The sequence below is a fragment of the Ascaphus truei genome, chromosome 4, assembly GCF_040206685.1.
Source record: "Ascaphus truei isolate aAscTru1 chromosome 4, aAscTru1.hap1, whole genome shotgun sequence".
In the NCBI taxonomy this organism is placed as follows: Eukaryota; Metazoa; Chordata; class Amphibia; order Anura; family Ascaphidae; genus Ascaphus; species Ascaphus truei.
In genome coordinates this window covers 325,799,785-325,818,204 of record NC_134486.1, presented here as the reverse complement: position 1 = coordinate 325,818,204, position 18,420 = coordinate 325,799,785, and the positions used below count along the sequence as shown (strand labels likewise).

Below are 18,420 nucleotides of genomic sequence, written 5' to 3'. Positions count from 1 at the left end.
TTCTCTTTGGCCTCCATGTCTTCGTTGGGCATCAACATTAAAATAAAAACGAACTACTGGCCACTAACCCCTTAATTACCTTAGCGATTAGTAACTGCTATGGTGGTGAAGGGGTTAACCCCTACCGCAACCTTTCCGGTAGGACCAACACCCCACCCTGGGGCATCTACCCCTTTCACCCACCCCTTCTACCTGCAATAATCCAGGTACTCTGGTTTAACCCCTTCATTGCCTTAGCTGCTGAGGTGAGTAGATTTTAATAACATGGTATCAAAGCAGGGGGTCTCTGGAGCTGAACTGCATTAATTTTAGCTTTGTGGCCCCCTGCTTCCCGAGTTACAGGCCCCGGTATGGGGTGCCGGTATCTCCCTGCATTGTTTAAATCTCCTGCGTCATGTGACCGGGACTTTTAAACTTTGCAGAGAGGTCCGCGACTGTCTCCATTTTACCGTTCTTGCAACTTTATAGACACAGTTTACGATGTCTGGGCTCAGACTCTGCAGGAGCAGCACCTTCATTGTACTACTGGTTGGTCAATCTGGAGACAAAACAGACACTGATATATACAGTATATGTCAATGAACAAAATGTTAATTAAGATTTCCAGTTACTCTGCATTTTCTATAGCATGATGTGTCATGATATGTTGTGCTAGTGAAGTGTCAGGCTAAATTGTAATGTCTAAACCTTGTTGGTGGTTCCTGATTCATATTTGTTTTTCTTGTATACTTTCACTGCAGTGCCACGTGGCCAGATGGAGTACGTCGTCTTGCCAAGTCTTACTTGAAAGATCCATTGATGGTGTATGTTGGAACGCTAGATTTAGCTGTGAGTTTTTTTTTGGGGGGGGGGGTTAAATATATATTCTATTTTTAGTTTGTCTTAACTGTTTCTCTGCAGTAGTCTATACTGTTTAAACTTTTTGTGCTGTACTTTTTTAGAACTTGTATACATAACTTGTGAGATACTGCTCACCACAATTGAAATGTAATTATATAGCATAATGTAGTATAGTTCCTGCTGGTGCAAAGAGGATAACGTTTGACAGACAAAAACACATGAGGAGACAGAGAATCCTCCTGAAAGATCCTCATTAACTGCACAGCAAAGCTAGGAATGGTTAGCAGGGTTTAAATACCCACTGTATGAGTAATTTAATTGGCTGTGAAGGTACAGGTAAGCAATTGCTCCCAGCACTGTGGGAGGGCAATTGCCACTAAAAGCCAAATGGCAAAAATAATAAATATTTTATTAATAAACCAAAGTAACACATTAAATAGCACATACTCTAAACTATCATAAAAACAATTAAAACATATGTGTAACGGGTGACAGCCAGTCCAGGGATAACCGTGGTTAGATCCAAATTACTCTTAAAATGAATCTCTGAACCAGGTGAGTGGATCGTGGTAGGTAAGACACAATCAATGAATTGAGGTCAGGATGCTAGTGCATATCAAGTCTCTATACCTCAGGGTGGAATATAATGCAGTGTAGGTAGTCCTATGCCATAAGGCAAACCATCATATCAAAGTACTCAGCGGTATGCTCAAAAGTATATAGCAGGGGAGATACAAACAGCAAATAATGAGCTGCGCCCAATATGAACATATATAGTTACTGCAATAAGCAACCAGTGACTACCACCGCATTCAGAACGATCTCACCCGTTATTTCCTCATCCACGACGTCAACGCGATGACGTCATGCCGACGTACGTTTCACGCATAGGGGGTGGCGCTTTTTCAAGGTGGGAGGTGTTCAACAGAGTAGCGCTGCCCTCTTATATGCTCCTGTGCTGCGCGATCCTTAAAGGTACCTCTACCTCTCACTTAGAGTGGTAGACAGCTATATTAACCTCATAGGTATAGAAATTCCGTAAATAAATAAACAAGATGGGGATTATACATATAGTGTCCTCATTCACTGGTTACTCCTCGGTTCTGGTCACATACAATAAATGATCCAATGGGGTTGTGAGAACTGAGCTGTTCGGGCGATAAGTGCATTTATGGATAGCTAAATAGTAAAAGTATATCCACTAATCACTCTATACAGGTGATTACATAATATATATATTGGCCCTCATTAAATGCCACCCCTTTGACCAGTACCCCCTGTATAGGGTGATTAGTGGATATGCTTTTACTATTTAGCTATCCATAAATGCACTTATCGCCCGAACAGCTCAGTTCTCACAACCCCATTGGATCATTTATTGTATGTGACCAGAACCGAGGAGTAACCAGTGAATGAGGACACTATATGTATAATCCCCATCTTGTTTATTTATTTACGGAATTTCTATACCTATGAGGTTAATATAGCTGTCTACCACTCTAAGTGAGAGGTAGAGGTACCTTTAAGGATCGCGCAGCACAGGAGCATATAAGAGGGCAGCGCTACTCTGTTGAACACCTCCCACCTTGAAAAAGCGCCACCCCCTATGCGTGAAACGTACGTCGGCATGACGTCATTGCGTTGACGTCGTGGATGAGGAAGTAACGGGTGAGATCGTTCTGAATGCGGTGGTAGTCACTGGTTGCTTATTGCAGTAACTATATATGTTCATATTGGGCGCAGCTCATTATTTGCTGTTTGTATCTCCCCTGCTATATACTTTTGAGCATACCGCTGAGTACTTTGATATGATGGTTTGCCTTATGGCATAGGACTACCTACACTGCATTATATTCCACCCTGAGGTATAGAGACTTGATATGCACTAGCATCCTGACCTCAATTCATTGATTGTGTCTTACCTACCACGATCCACTCACCTGGTTCAGAGATTCATTTTAAGAGTAATTTGGATCTAACCACGGTTATCCCTGGACTGGCTGTCACCCGTTACACATATGTTTTAATTGTTTTTATGATAGTTTAGAGTATGTGCTATTTAATGTGTTACTTTGGTTTATTAATAAAATATTTATTATTTTTGCCATTTGGCTTTTAGTGGCAATTGCCCTCCCACAGTGCTGGGAGCGATTGCTTACCTGTACCTTCACAGCTAATTAAATTACTCATACATTGGGTATTTAAACCCTGCTAACCATTCCTAGCTTTGCTGAGTAGTTAATGAGGATCTTTCAGGAGGATTCTCTTGTCTCCTCATGTGTTTTTGTCTTTTTTAGAACTTGGCAGAAACCTCGGTCTTTAAAGATGTCCTTTTCAAACAGTTTGGGTTTGGGGTTAACTTCCAACTTTGTGCTGAAACTATAGTTATGGGATCAGAAATGCTACATAAAAAATAACAAAATCCTTGTTGTCCCCATGGCAGTGCTTACCAATGAGTTACGTTCCACCCTACAGCTGAGATATCTCGACCTGCGGTAGGATCATAAATAGCCCCTCCATTTCAGCTCAGGTAGTCTTCTGTCCTATCTGAGCTGAGGTCGTTGTTAGGATTTTTCTGTAAGAGCAGGGAGCTTACCTGACTACCTTGTAGTTGATCCATTGGAGTCGTCCACCTCTCCCCCAGGAGAGTGGTCTCTCGCAAGCACGACCTTCAACCAACTAGTAAAGAGATGGGGGGGAACTGAAGAGAGACCTCCATGGCAACCGCAGGGAACAGAATACTACAAGATTTCTGCTTAGGAGTGTTTCACCCACGGGCTACCAAAGTAGATTCCCATTCCTTCCTGTAAGAATTCTGACATAATAATAATAACTTCATTATTACGTAGCACTTTTCTCCCATTGGGACTCAAAGCCCTTCACAATTATAGTATAGTGTGCGGTATGCAGCACATAGGAATTTTTACTGACACAGTCCCTTCCCCTTAGAGCTTACAATCCATCTCCTTGAGTCTCCGGCACCAAAATCAAAGTAACTTGTACGTGGTCACAAGGAGCTGACAATGGGCATTGAACCAGGTTCCCCTGCTTCACACTTGGTGTCTTTACACACTTAGCTGCTTGCATACGTATTTCTACCAATTCCCCTGCTACCAGGGTGTCTCGTATGGTACACCTGTGAACACGTGACCTGCATACGGGACAAAGGTTAATACACAGCTCACAATCTGTTTTACTTTTCACCTTCGCAAAGTTCTCTCAAATGGACAATCTGTCTCCTAAATCTGTCCCCATATACCACCTGTCACGAACAGCACACAAGTGATCACGTGACTTGGATATGCAACCAGGGTTAATACATACGGCTACTCTAGCCAACTCACCTTTCTGCCCCGCAAGGTACTTTCAATGAGTTAATATTAACCCCTTAATTGCAATCCTAGCGATACGCTGCCACCACCCAAGAAATTATGCAAATTAACGATGTAAAATTTATATCTGCCAGGGTCTCAGGCCCCTGTTTATAATTAAAAAAAAATTTGCACTTAACACAAAAATCTGTTTTAGCAAAATGTGTCCGAAAATGTTAATATTAACTCCAGAGCGTGCAACAGTTCATTCAGAGCCTAGAGCATTACTTACTAAATGTTTTATATTTAAAAATACAATGCTTAGATTATAGAAAAAGGATTACAAGCACATACAATTACAGGAAATTTTACTGCTTATGTCCCCCAATCAATTTCCTATACTCCATCCTTCCTGCAGGAAATCCTGCATTTTCTTAACTTTGTCCTTTTATTCTAGCTACTGCATAAGTAACATTGTGGGTGCTATCTGGCACATGGGTACAACATTCAGTTCCTACAATAGCACAAACTCCTCCTTGGCTAGCTAATATAAAATCTAAAGCCATCCTATTCTGTAGTGCCACTAATCTTACAGCCTGCATTTCTGCTGTAATTGATTCTAAGGCTGCGTCTATACTCGCACAGACGGAACGGAGGGGAGGCGCACCCACGCTGCAATACTCTTGCTAAAGCCTGAGCTTTTTCATGGTTTTGCAGGGTATGCAGCGGGCGTGTTTGGGAGCGTGGCAATAAAAATTTGGAGGCGTGGCAATGACGTTCCGGCACGGACGTCACTTCCCTACCTCACATCCCGATCCACGGGCATTTTTTCAGATTCAGCATCGAAAGCACTGTACAGACAAGTTCACTTGCCCCCGGTATGGAAATTAATTTTGTGTATGTTGTTTGTGTTGTGTGTGTTTACCACTGGCATACAAAAAAAAATGTCGGCACTTTGAAAATGTAATTTCACTTTGATTGGAGGAGACGGGTCACGTGATCATGCCATCGCGCAAAAAATCACTTGGCTCTGTCTCCAATTTCGCGCCTTTGCCAGCTCTGTCTGACGTGCGCGCTGGCGCCATCTATAGGCATCCTCAAAGAGGACCATAGATGTGAACGTGCAGCGTGCGCGCGCCTCCGTTCCGCTCCGTCTGCTATAGTATAGACGCAGCCTAAGGCATCAGAGGTAGCATTCAACACTGCTTCTAACATAAGGATCAAACCTTTGATCCTTTCCTTGTTATCGTATACCTGGATAGGATACCTCAACCAATGTCTCAAGCCACCCACTACTCCTATATCTTGCACATTCCAGGGCTGTGAGTTTGGTGTTGAATAGCAGAGATAAAATAAGTTAGATAAATCCCATCCCATCTTTCTGGTAATCTCAGATAAATTTTGTCCACAGACCCAATAGGTTTCATTCAACAAAGCCATTAATGAGATGTTATGACACGCATCCCAAGTCAAGTTTACCCACTCCCATATTCACTCCCCAAATTATATATTAGTTCCCTTAAGCATTACACACTAGGGTATATGTGTACACTTGCTTCACCTACATATTTTCCCTTGTGTACTTTTTTTTTTTTAATACTGCTTAATCAAAAATCTCCCTTTTATAGGTTTTGTGATTAGACATGGGGCCTTATTCTCTAATGGTTTAGAGAAATTATACTGCCTGGGATAACTAGAGGTGTTGACATACAATATACAACAATGTAAGTGCTCTCCCTGAGTCACATTTCTACAACATGCCCAACTCTGCAATTTATTTCCCTGACCAACTCTGGTAAGATCTCATATTTGGGCTGCATTTAGAGAAATACACAATTCGGTAATAAGTTGAACGGGAGTGAACGGTAATCCTCCATTAGAACTAAATGGCATATGGGCACAAACATAACAATCTTTCACTTGGGTTATATTGATATAGGTATCCACCAGAGATATGTATGATTTGTGTGCCAACATAGGAGCCCCCGTAAAGAAACATAGTAAAATTATTATTCTCATTTTGGCCTAATACAAAAAGTGTATATTCCTGCAAACACAAATAAACTTATTCCGAAAAGAAAAACTGATTAATAAAGTGTTTTTCCCAAACTCTTGCAAGGTCTGGTATCTTCCAATCAAAGTCCATTTGTTCTGGGGCTGGTACCAGTTTGCAGCGTGTAGTGTGGACCCACGAATCTCGCCCTATTTTTATTGTGATATTGGTGACCAACAACACTTGAAATGGACCTTTCCACTGTGGTTGTAGATATCACAAGGAACAGGGTATATGTGATGCTCTGAAATTGTGACCAGTCCCTTAAATGGAATATCCAAATGCATAAGTCCACAATGGGTTAATCCGAAAAGCGATGGAGTGCCCCCAATAAAGTTGATTGTGAACTGGTTGGGGATAAGTGTGCTAGTGGAGTCGGCTTGACATCCACAACCATGAACACCATAGTGATACCCAACCAGTATAATAATAAAGGGACAATGTCTGTGATAGACAGGAATAAAATAAGGCACTGCGGCACTATACCTCTGCTATCCAAGGGGAACTCTTGTCGTCAGCGGCGTGCAGTCCATCCGTTGTAGGTACTTGACGATAGAGAGCGTAGATAGAGCACAGCCAGGGATGTCCTGCATATTCCGTTCAGGAAAAAGAGAGAAAACCAGGCCACTCCAGGGGTAACAAAAAAGAATTAATTTATTGCATGCTGGACATACAGCAAAAATGGACTAAGTAAACGCACCTACGCGTTTCCTACACAAGGTACTTTATCAAGGTAAATGCAGAAGACAGGTCCACCACTGAATAGCAGGCAGATTTGTGGAGGAATAGAAGAAAGAATAGTGGCTGGGTTTGGAACCACTAGAAAAATGGGGACCACAATGTTAAGTGCTCTCACATCCTGCACAAACATGTACCTTATGGGTAATGTACAGGAATCCTTCTTAACTGGTAGGATAGGGGTGTTACAGGAACTTCTAGTTTGTATTATTACCCCTTGGGCAAGCAGTAATTTGATCACTGGGGCTATTCCTTGCTCGGCTTCCCTTTTTGAATGTATATTGGGGAAGGGCTGGTAATGGTTTATTAGGCTGTAGTGTAATTCTTACAGGTTCTGCTGATGCTATCAGACCGGTCGGTATCTGAGTGGCCTGTAGCCCATAGGTTTTCAGGTATCCCTATTAGATCCTCCTCCCTTATGGGGAAGAAGAAACCTTAGGTTTACCAGCGTTGAAATGTGATGATGCAAAATTATGGAATGAATCAGGGACTTGCAGAAATACAACATACAGAAAATAATACATCCTAATTTACACAGTAGATCCTTTCCCAGCAGATTGAAGAAGGACTTAGAAGAAAGGAATGTTCATTACTCAGAGGTCCTATAGTGATAGGTAACGGTTGTGTAAGTTGGTGGGATATGGTAACATTTGCAACCCCCCTTACCAAAATGGTTTTATTCTCCGGAGTGGGTACAGAGGAAAATTCGGCAGCGTGGACTGTGAAACCCTGGTATCCACCAAACAATTCACCTATTTTGCCTCCTATTCTCATATGGATATACAGTCCTTTCTGATCTAAAGACAATAATAGGGCACCATGAGTTTCCAGGCTGTCCTATTGATTATTGTATTGATTTGGTTTTAAATTAAAGGTGGAGTCCTGGTTTCCTCCATTATTCCCTCTACCTGATTTGCATCTGGGGACAATTTCTTTTAAAATGACCTCTGACCACACTGATGACAAAGAAATTCTCCATTTGGACCCCTCTCAGTATTTCCCTGATTTCTAGGGGGCTCTTGGTACTGTTGCTGATTCTGATTTCCCCTCTATCCGCAATTGCCCCCTTGAAATTGTCTTGGTCTACCCCCTTGGTTATAGAAATTAGTTTGCATGGTCATACGGGTTTCTACAGCTTGAGCATTTTTCTCTCTTTTCACCCTTCAGCAATTGCCTGTAATACCTATTAATTCCCTTAGGGTTTAAGCTTTCCACCCCACAGTAGTTAGTTTTACAGCTTGACCAACTGGTGTGTCTTGCCCATTGACAAAGGCATGATTCAAAGCTCTGGGGCATTAGTTTAAATATCTGCAATGCCTGAATGTTTTTTTTTTTTTTTTTTAACAAATCCATAAGTTTATCAACGTATTCAGACGCCATTTCATTATTCTTCTGTTTACAACTGTTAATCTTGTTCCAATATAATCTAATGGTATACAGTTCTTTTACCTGCTCTATAACGGGTGCGCAAACTGGGGGGCATGGGCTGTTGCAGAGGCCCTGCGCTCTTCCCCAATGCATTAAAATTACATGCCGTGGGATCGCGTGAGGCCTCTGAAACCTCAACTTACCTTGCTTCAGCCGGAATCTGTAAGCGTCTCACTGGCAACGCGGCGTCGTGTCGGTCATGCGGCGTGACAGCAACGCGACTGCAAATTATGCTGTGGGTTATTTGACGCCACACAGCGAGGAGGCGCGTGAGCACCGGAGGGCAAGAGGCAGGGGGGCGCAAGGGCAAACGTTTGCACCCCTGCTCTATAATACGGTGATACAGAACATGCAATTGATCTCTAGAAGGCTCCACTGTATTACTCCATCCCTGAACTCTACTACTCATCGGTTTCTAGGTTTCAGTAGTACACACAAAAACCATCAACTGATTTTAAATCTACTGCTGGGGGCTTATAAGCAGTACAGATAGCTTTAAATTCTGAGATCCATTTTCCTGGGTCATCTTTAAGGACTGGAAACATGGTTCTGAATTTTAACAAATCCCCAGGTGTCCATGGTACATGCATTTCAATAGTCTTTGCACCATTTGAACCTTGTCCTGGTAATTCTCGTAATGGATAGATCTCGGCATCTAAACTATATATCTAGTATTATTGCAGGTAACTGAGGGACTTGGACCAGTAGTTTTTGCCCCTTTGGGGAAGATAAATGGCCAGAGGTCTAGGGGATATTGAACTCTGACCCTGTGATCCTCCACCTGTCTGAGATTAAACTGAATCAGGTAGTTGTGCGGGAAGAGGAGCCATCTACGCAAGTGGTCTATTTTCAGAAAACATCTAATAAATCTGGTCCTGATGTAGCAATTGGGAGGCTAGGGTATAGTTGGGGAATAGGATTGGGGTGGGTCCCTAGGATTTTAGGGCTGTATTTTTCCAACTTTTTTACGTTGCTATCGTGTTTTTTCTCAGTTTCCGCATACCAACTGAAGAATTGATCCCATTGGTGTACAGGAACCATTGTTCCCAATTTAGATGCCCCTGGCTATAGCCTTCGACTGTGTGAGGATCTGCCACCCGCACCCCTCACGGCGCCTGCTCCACTCGCCTACACCCACGATCGGGTGTCCTGCATCTTCTGCCTCCTGCAGCGCATCTTGCGGACCAGCAAACGCCAGCGTTCCTTCTAGGGGTGCGCGCGGACCACACTCGGCACTAAATGCCGTTCCTGCTGGTCCCGCCTCCAGGGTTCGCTCGCGCGGTGACGTAAACATCACGCGACGCGCACAGAAGCTTCCTCGCTCTCTGTCTAAAGGGATAAACCTGTGTTTTCCAACAGCCAAGCTTACTAGGGAGTATGCTCCCTCATTGGACTGTTCTCCCTATATGTGCATGGGGGCAAGCTGAGCATAACCTTGTGTATGTGCGCTGTGTTCACTACAGTCCTGCCTGCTGTCTGTGCCTTGCCTGTCTTGTCTTGCCTTGCCCAGTTTTCCTGACCTTGCTTGCTTTTGGATTCCGTACGTCTCCACTCCTGACCCGGCTTACCAATGACGATCAGAAGTACCTAAGTACCTGCAACGATCCGTACCTCTCCAATCCAGACTTCGGCAAGTATCATTAACCATCCTGACTTCTGCTACCCCGACCCAGCTACCTCGACCAATCTACACTCCAGACGCGCCCATGTGGGTTGGTGTTTATCTAATCCCCACCTCGGCCTCGCGGTCACGCCTTGTTTGTTGTGAGCACACCATTGCAGACTGGCCTCAACACTGTATGTCCTGATAGGAACCGGCAGTGTTGGGGTTAAACTCTTGCGCAGGGCCTAGCCTGCAGTTGCAGACTGGATGGGTACTATGTTGCCTTATCCATGGGCAGGCCTAAACAGGCAGTTGGAATGTCATATCTGGGAAGAGTACTGACTGGGTCACATGTATTTGGTGGGATGCCTATCAGTACCTTGACCTGCCCTGTTATGGGGCGGGGTTACAAGCCCTACCCCCTGGCTATAAAAGATGACTCTCCACCAAGAATTGATCCCATTGGTGTACAGGAACCTTTGTTCCAATTTAGATCTCTTCCCCCCCTCCCCCACCTAAATTAATTTTTCTATTTCAAAAGATCCCTCCAAGGGAAATTGCAACCTGGAGTCTTCTTTTGAAACACAATTCCACTTGCACAAATATCTACATGTTTCAATGCTATAATTAACATAAATACCATGCCGGCGTACCCTTTTCTGGGACAGGTACTTCCTTCCTTGGAGCCCTTAACACCCATTCTTTAATCACTACACTGGGTCTAAGTTTTTTCCCAATATATAAAGAAGAAATAATTCCTTGGATTGTTACAGGAATACCTTACAAAGTGACCCCTACTTTCGCTTCTGATAGACATTTCAGAAGGTGTCTTACCTCTGTGATGCGACAGGTCTGGGGTTCCCGAGGAGTGGACCGAACTGGGTTTGATGTTATTACCGTGGTATTGCAATCCTGCCGGCTACGCCAAATTTTGTTGTAGAAATTAATTAGTCTACTTAAGGTTCGAATATTGAGATTTGAAGTTGATTCATGTCGCTACATGGAGAGCTGTACTCAAGCAAGCTGCTGGGTACCACTCTGAGCTGCTATTCCAATACATTGATCTATATCAAGGAGCCAATGCTTGAAAAAAAAAAAAAAACACGTTGACATTCCACATACTAGCTAGTATAACTACCATATAAGGATATGCCTTCCTACTCTAAGGTACAGGTCACTCCTCCCCTTCCCCCCCCCCCCCCCTCCTCAGTCCTGCGAGAGGAAATGAATGCGACACAGAAAAAGCAGTCTGGTAGCAGAATACTTTAACTCTTTACTGTACATGCCAGACTAATGTGCAACCAGGTATTCATTTTAGGTGAGGCATATTCTACACATTCACACATCCATGTAACTCTTGTATGTACAATAGATGTCACATGATATTCTCATTTTTAATAAAGTCCTGCAATGACAGCATAACCTGTCATCTCTGGAATGCGCCAGTAATTATTCACAAACGTTTTGTTTTCTTTTAGGCCGACGGCGTCCTCCCTGGTTAGCGTTTTAACACCTTCTAAACACAAGTCACTTTTAGTGGGCCATCTGTGATAGCCTCCCCCCTATTAAGGCCTCTTTGAAGATGAGCACAAACCTGTCTTGACCTGTCATAAACCCAATACATTGTATTTTTAAACCTCAATTGTGTTAGGCTACCAATTTCACCATGAATTTATAAATGGCTAGTAACAGTATCCAGCGAACTGGTACAGCTCAAGTGACTTTAATGTTGCTACATAAGTGTCTACTGTAGCTATATTTACTAAAACATGAAGATGTTGCATATTATCTCCATGCACTGGTTCACTGTATAGTGAGTGAGCCGAGTATTAGCAGTCTCAAATATATTAAATGAAGGGTAATCTATCAATAGAACATGTTTTAGTTGACGTACTTATAACTGAATAAGTTACTGTTGTAAGGTCACTTAGGCTTTGGCCCCGCTGCGGCCGGCGCCGCGGGCCACCAGCTGCTTGCCCCCGTTCTAGATGCCCCTGCTGGCTCCATCCGGCGTGGCTGACTGCGTGCTGTGACGCTTCAGCCAGCCGGAGCTACAAGGAGCTTGTGGTTTTGGCCAGTGTCTCGTCACGTGACATCCCAGCAGCCAATCCTATTCCCCCCTCTGCTCCGATTCCCCCCCCCCCTGTTCCGATTTCCCCCTTCAGCTCCGATCCCCCCCTCTGCCCGATTCCTGTTCCGATTTCCCCCTTTAGCTCTGATCTCCGTTCCGATTTCCCCCTTCAGCTCAGATTCCCCCTCTGCCCGATCCCCATTCCGATTTCCCCCCTTGCTCCGATTCACCCCCCCCCCCCCCCCCCATGTGTGTGTGTGTGCAGGGAAGGAGCTGCGGGTGTGTGTCCTGGTTTTTTTTTCTTAACTTTTGGCCGGCTCGGGAGGGCTGTTGCGCGAGAGGCAGAACATTTGTATCTCCCGCTCCCTACAGTAGCGGTCAATTGCCTGTCAGTGCGCCGCCTGTCTGCAGTGCAGGCGCGCTGACTGAGGGAGCGGGGCCTTAGCCTTAGTTGGCACAATAATTGAGCTGATTATTAGGGATATGACCATAATCTTATTAGTTGATGGTCATGGTATATAAAGCATATGTGTCCTCTGGTTAATTGCATAAGATATGGGGTCAATCTCGCATGCCTTTATACACAAAACCTACATATAGTCCTCCCCCACCCCCCACCCCCTCCAGCTCCCCTTCCCCCTGGTCCTTTCCTTACTTTGTATCTACCAAGACATGTATTACCTATTAGGTTATTGAGGGTTCATTTACTTTATAGTTTCAATTGGTAAACCAAAATGTATTTATGTATGCAGATATCCATTTATTACTTGCGGTCTTACCTTTAAAAGCTTTAAACATTTAAAATTCAATAAGTGCATGAAGTTGAAATATCTATACTTAAGAATTAATATGCATATCGTCTATGTGATATAATGATAATTTCTAATTCAAATGCAATCCTGGCTTTGGATATATATATATATATATATATATATATATATATATATATATATATATATATCTCTAAATCGAATAGACAATACTGTTCTGTGGGTAGCGAAATGCTTTTATTTGTGCGAGCTTTCGAGATACACTGATCTCTTCTGGCGGTGTTACAATGAATAAAGCAAGCAAGGGTTTTACTTAAAAACTATGTATCTTGGAATGTTATCTTTGCTTATCCCTCCCCTGTGTGTAGATGCGATTTATGACTAGGTGTTAAATAGTGTGTGTGTGTGTGTGTGTGTGTGTGTGTGTGTGTGTGTATATAAATGAATGAAGAGCCCACAGTGTATACAGCGCTTTACAAAAGGTGTACTAGGTGGTCCCTATTGGTATATAGGGATGGAATTACATAGAGTATATGTATGTGTAAGAGATAGCTGTATGTGCATACATATAGCGCAGTATGTATAGACATGACCTTTAGCACTCCATGGGAAGAGAGTTCACTTGTGTCAGTAATGACTCATAAAACTTTGGTCTCGGTTTAGGCCACCGCTCTCGGTTTAGGCCACCACTAAGTGTACCGAACAGTTGCATACATTTGTATTCATGCAACAGTCTCTCTTTTGGTGTTCTAAGATTACCTATGAGTATGGCCACCTTCAGATCGTTCATATTTTGGCCGGAGTCAGAAATGTTCGCCAACAGGACACTCTCTTGTTCCGCGTGTGATGCTGTGGCAATGTAGATTCATTATCTTGTTTAGCCCCTGTCCCGTCTCGCCTATGTAGTAGCAGCCCCCTGGGCATTTCATGCACATGAGGTACACAACATTGCTGGAGGAGCAGGTGAACCTTCCTCTTATTTTGTACTCCAAATTCATAATCTCAAGAAAATTATGGTGATGAGTACAGTATTCAACAGTACAACTGAATGCGGGACAAGGCCATGCCAGGATGAAAGATGCAAAACCTGCGCAATGCTCCACACAGTGGGCACAATACAAATACCACACAGGAATCTGAAGTACAAAATCAGAGGAAGGTTCACCTGTTCCTCCAGCAATGTCGTGTACCTCATGTGCATGAAATGCCGTGGGGGCTGCTACTACATAGGTGAGTTGGGACAGGGGCTAAACAAGAGAATGAATCTGCATCACACGTGGAACAAAAGACAGTCCTGTCGCGAACATTTCTCTGATTCTGGCCATAATATGAAAGATCTGAAGGTGGCCATACTCAAAGGTAATCTTAGAACACCGAAAGAGAGATGGTTGCATGAATACAAATTTATGCAACTGTTAGGGACACTTAGCGGTGACCTAAACCGAGACCAAAGTTTTTTGAGTCATTACTGACACAAGTGAACTCTCTTCCCATGAGTGCTAAAGTGTCAAGGTAGACCAAGCTTTTTAACACATTTATACCTGGATCCTTTGATTTGAACAAAAGCGTGAAAATAAATTGTGTTTATTTACATAAAGAACACACACTGCTTGAATTACAAAAATATCACAAATAATCACTTACGGGAATGGGATACAATGAAATAAAATGTCCACTGAACGAAAGTCTCTGAAATCCGGTCTCCAGGTAGGAATTCCCACACGTGGGGTTACTGCACAAAAGGAGCCGTGTAATAGTCCTTGGCTAGGGGCGCAACTTGCCAGCCCTATAACTCTGCCAAATGAAATAATTTTGTTCTGTTCTTGCACTGCACACTGTAGCTCAGATGAATCTCCGGTACATGATGGAACCATTAGATGAAACTCTTAGATGGAACTGATGAATCTAACTTTTTGACTCACTGCATGACATGTTAAAAACTTCCCCTGTCCCATCTGTTAACATGTGTAGCCAATCTGTGGCGTGGGAATTTCCTCCCTGGCCACTCACATACTTTTGCCAGGTAGATAACTCCAGGCCTCTCTGGCTTCAGAACAGTGACTGACCATGTGCATCAAAATGTCATCTTCCCCCACTTGACACTCGCACTTAGCATATGCCATCCTGCTTTCTTACTGAATGCCGCTCAGTCTAGCTAGGCCAAAGGGACCCTTTTGATCTAAGGCTATTGGGTCTTCAATTAGCACGAAGGGCTAACAAATTATTTGGTCTTTCCTGCTAACCTCGCCGATCGCACCTCTTTGACAAATGTCCCTTTGAAGCTCTGGACTTTTGTATACATCCTGGAGTTATCTCCACAAGCTATCTCAGAAGCCTGGCCATTCAGATATGCATGTCTTCCCCTGGAATGCTAAACAACCATGCTACAAATTTTAAAACCAGCTCAATCTACATGATTCCCTTCTAACCCTCTGCATATAAAATTTCAGAAAACTGGTCCCTTCCTAACTAAAATTATATCTTCAATTGGATAAACTTTTGATATGTGGGCTTTATTTAACCACAAGTCAAGTATCCACTTGAGTCTGGGGTTAAGGCAGTGTTACAATTCAGTATTCTTCACAATCCAAGGCGTACTTCTCCATTTAACCCCTTAAACACAGGTTAGCAGCCTTTATTTCTCCCAGGAACATCTGAACACGGTAACATTTATTTATAACACTGCAGTCCGCCCTAGACCGCAGAGCTGACACTTTAAACACGCAAATACATTTATTTAAAGATTGTTTTCAGCCGGGACTGCAGAGCTGACACTTTAAAAACACACTTGACGGGGGGGGGGGGTTACCTTTCCTGGCAACTTGCCTTTAATTGATGGCAAAAGCCATGTCTATACATACTGCGCTATATGTATGCACATACAGCTATCTCATACATACACAATGTAATTCCATCCCTATATAACAATAGGTAACATAGTATCTGCACACACTTTTAGTAATGCAACACTCACATTTCCACACCATTGATATACACTCAGTCCACACACACCTTTTGTAAAGCGCTGTATACACTGTGGGCTCTTCATTCATTTATGTTTACATACACACACACACACACACACACACACACACACACACACACACACACACACACACTCTTACATCACTAACATTCAGGGACAATTTAACACCTAGTCATAAATCGCATCTACACACGGGAGCGATAAGCACAGATAACATTCCAAGAGACACTGTTTTTAAGTAAAACCCTTGCATGCTTTATTGATTGTAACACCGCCGGAAAAAGATCAGTGTGTATCGAAAGCTCGCACAAATAAAAGCATTTCGTTGGCCACCGAACGGTATCGTCTATTAATTTTTTATTAAGCTCGGCTAACACTGTGTGTATAATATTTTTTTTTTGTATATGTTGTATGTTTGGATGTCTTTATTAGTATAGTCCGTTTGTAGTTGAGTATACATATGTTTGATTATTTTTGTTTTTAAATGCGTGTGTATGTTTTCTTTTTTCTGTGCATGATGTACTGTAACTCAGACTTGTTATAGGACACCTTGTTCAGGTGTGTTGTTGTTGTTAATTAATCTGGGAACCAGCTGGTACAGCAGAGAGTTACGTACGTCAATAAGGTCTATGGCGTGTCGGGTACGTCTCTATAGGTATGTACCGGGTAAATCTGTGGAACAGGGAAAAGGTTTATATTAATGTTTTTAAAACCAATGCACTGCAACACCCTGCTCTATAAAAGGATGTGATCTATTAAATGTTTGATTTTGCATTTTTAAACATCTGCTTTTTTTTTTTTTTTTTTTTTGCAGGCCGTGAACACTGTAGAGCAAAGAGTATTCATAATTCCAGAAGAAGAAAAGAGAGCTTTTACACTTCACTTCATTGACTCCTTAAAGCCTAAAGATAAAGTCCTAATATTTGTTGGAAAAAAAATTATGTATGTATTAATGATAAACTGATGCATAAATGACTACTTAAAAACAATTGGTTCTACCTTCTTGTAGGGTACGTAGTTATGATGGATAAGATTATATAAAAAAAAATGGCAGATGGTAATGGAGAGGTCAATAGATGTATATTACACCAATCTGGGTTAATGCTGGTATATTGCATGCATACTCGGTCCATCCTGTCTAACCTTGAATAGCAACCAGTGTAATCTGTTTATATTTTTAGAGTTGTGGTATTTCTGTCATTGGGTACTTCTATAATTCTTAGCCACGTATCGAACGTTTCAATTAATTTCTTAATGGAATCGCAAAGAAAGGTCAGGTTTTTTTTTTTTTTTTTTTCCTTCTACATCCTCTATAGCAGCCAAATACTAATGGGATAGCTCCTCCTCACAGCTGGTAGGACGCACTCTTCTAGTGTCCACTATATGAAGGGGCATTGGCCTCCTTGTCAGTTATTCTTGTCCTACCTTAGCTGAAGAAAAGCTAATCGGGCTTTTTTCCTGACAGTTTTTTATTTTTTCATGTATAGTTTTTCTGAGGGCCGTGTTGATGCCACCCTACACCCAATAGGAGGTGATTTCCCTACCGTTTCCTCTACTTGGCTCTTGAACATCCGCTTTTATACGGACGTAATCCTATTGTCAGTTGCATACAACCATTTTCAGCGCTGCTAGGCATCTTCCTTCTGAGGCCGCAGGATCTGCTTCTCTGAGTGGAGGTGTGGGGACGTCACAACGCAGTGCGTCGGCAGGTGAAGTCATGACGGAGAGCGCATTTGTTTTGCACCAAAGGGCCATCCTCACTAGGGAGGAAGCTGGTTCTGGACGCCAGGTATTTAAAAAGCATGCATTTCCCTGCGTATTTATTCCCTTATTGATAGGCTTGCAGCAGGTTTGTTCCTTCTACAGTTTCAGGGGACCAGAGAACCGAGCAGCATCAAATCAGTAAGGGGCTCGGATTAAGCCTAGGAAAGTCTTTCTGGGGCTAAATTACAGTTTGCCTTGTAAATGTGCTACTAAGCAGCTCTTTGACACCTGCTCATTAATCACCACGCCTCACTGTGACAAGCTGCACCTGGAGAAGATCTGACTTTTGGGGGAGTTTGAAAGACCTGACGGCTAGTTTAAAAAAAAAAAAAAAACATGCAATTCCCTGCTTATTTGGTCCCTTATTGATAGAAAGATAGCAGCATGTCCTACAGTTTCAGGGACCAGAAAACTTAGAAGCCTCCGCAAGAGGCTCAAGTTGTCAAGCCTAAAAATACTGTTTTTAAGGCTAAACTTTGCTATGTCAAACTTTCTCCTTTGCATAAATGAAGATGTCTGAGGAAACTATTCTACTTGTTTAACTACATTCATTGACTGGATAAACTTCAGTCCTGCAGTCTTTTGATAAATCACAGTTTCGGGTCTTTTAAAGGCCCAAATAACAGACTTCATTGGATTTGTAGCCTGACCGTTTGAAGGATTTATTCAGAACAGGGAGATTCCTCTTTGAGGGAAGAGAAACAAGCGGATGTGGGTTCCTTTTAAGACGGACACTAGCTCGTTAAGAATAATTGACGATGAGTATTGAGGACACCAGAGAAGAGCTTGGGGTCCTGGACCAGGTTTTTTTTGGCTCTAAAAAATAGTTAAGAACTTTTCCTGTTCAGAGGAAAGG

At 42.7% G+C, this 18,420-nt stretch overlaps 1 protein-coding gene across 1 annotated transcript in view; it reads left to right on the top strand.

Moving 5' to 3' along the window:
* Positions 1–18,420, top strand: part of DDX43 (DEAD-box helicase 43) — a 95,657-nt gene that overhangs the window by 56,900 nt on the left and 20,337 nt on the right. The window contains exons 11-12 of the mRNA XM_075598018.1: positions 741–828; positions 16,615–16,742. Of these exons, the coding sequence (XP_075454133.1) occupies positions 741–828; positions 16,615–16,742 (216 nt within the window). The remainder of the gene's footprint in view (positions 1–740; positions 829–16,614; positions 16,743–18,420) is intronic.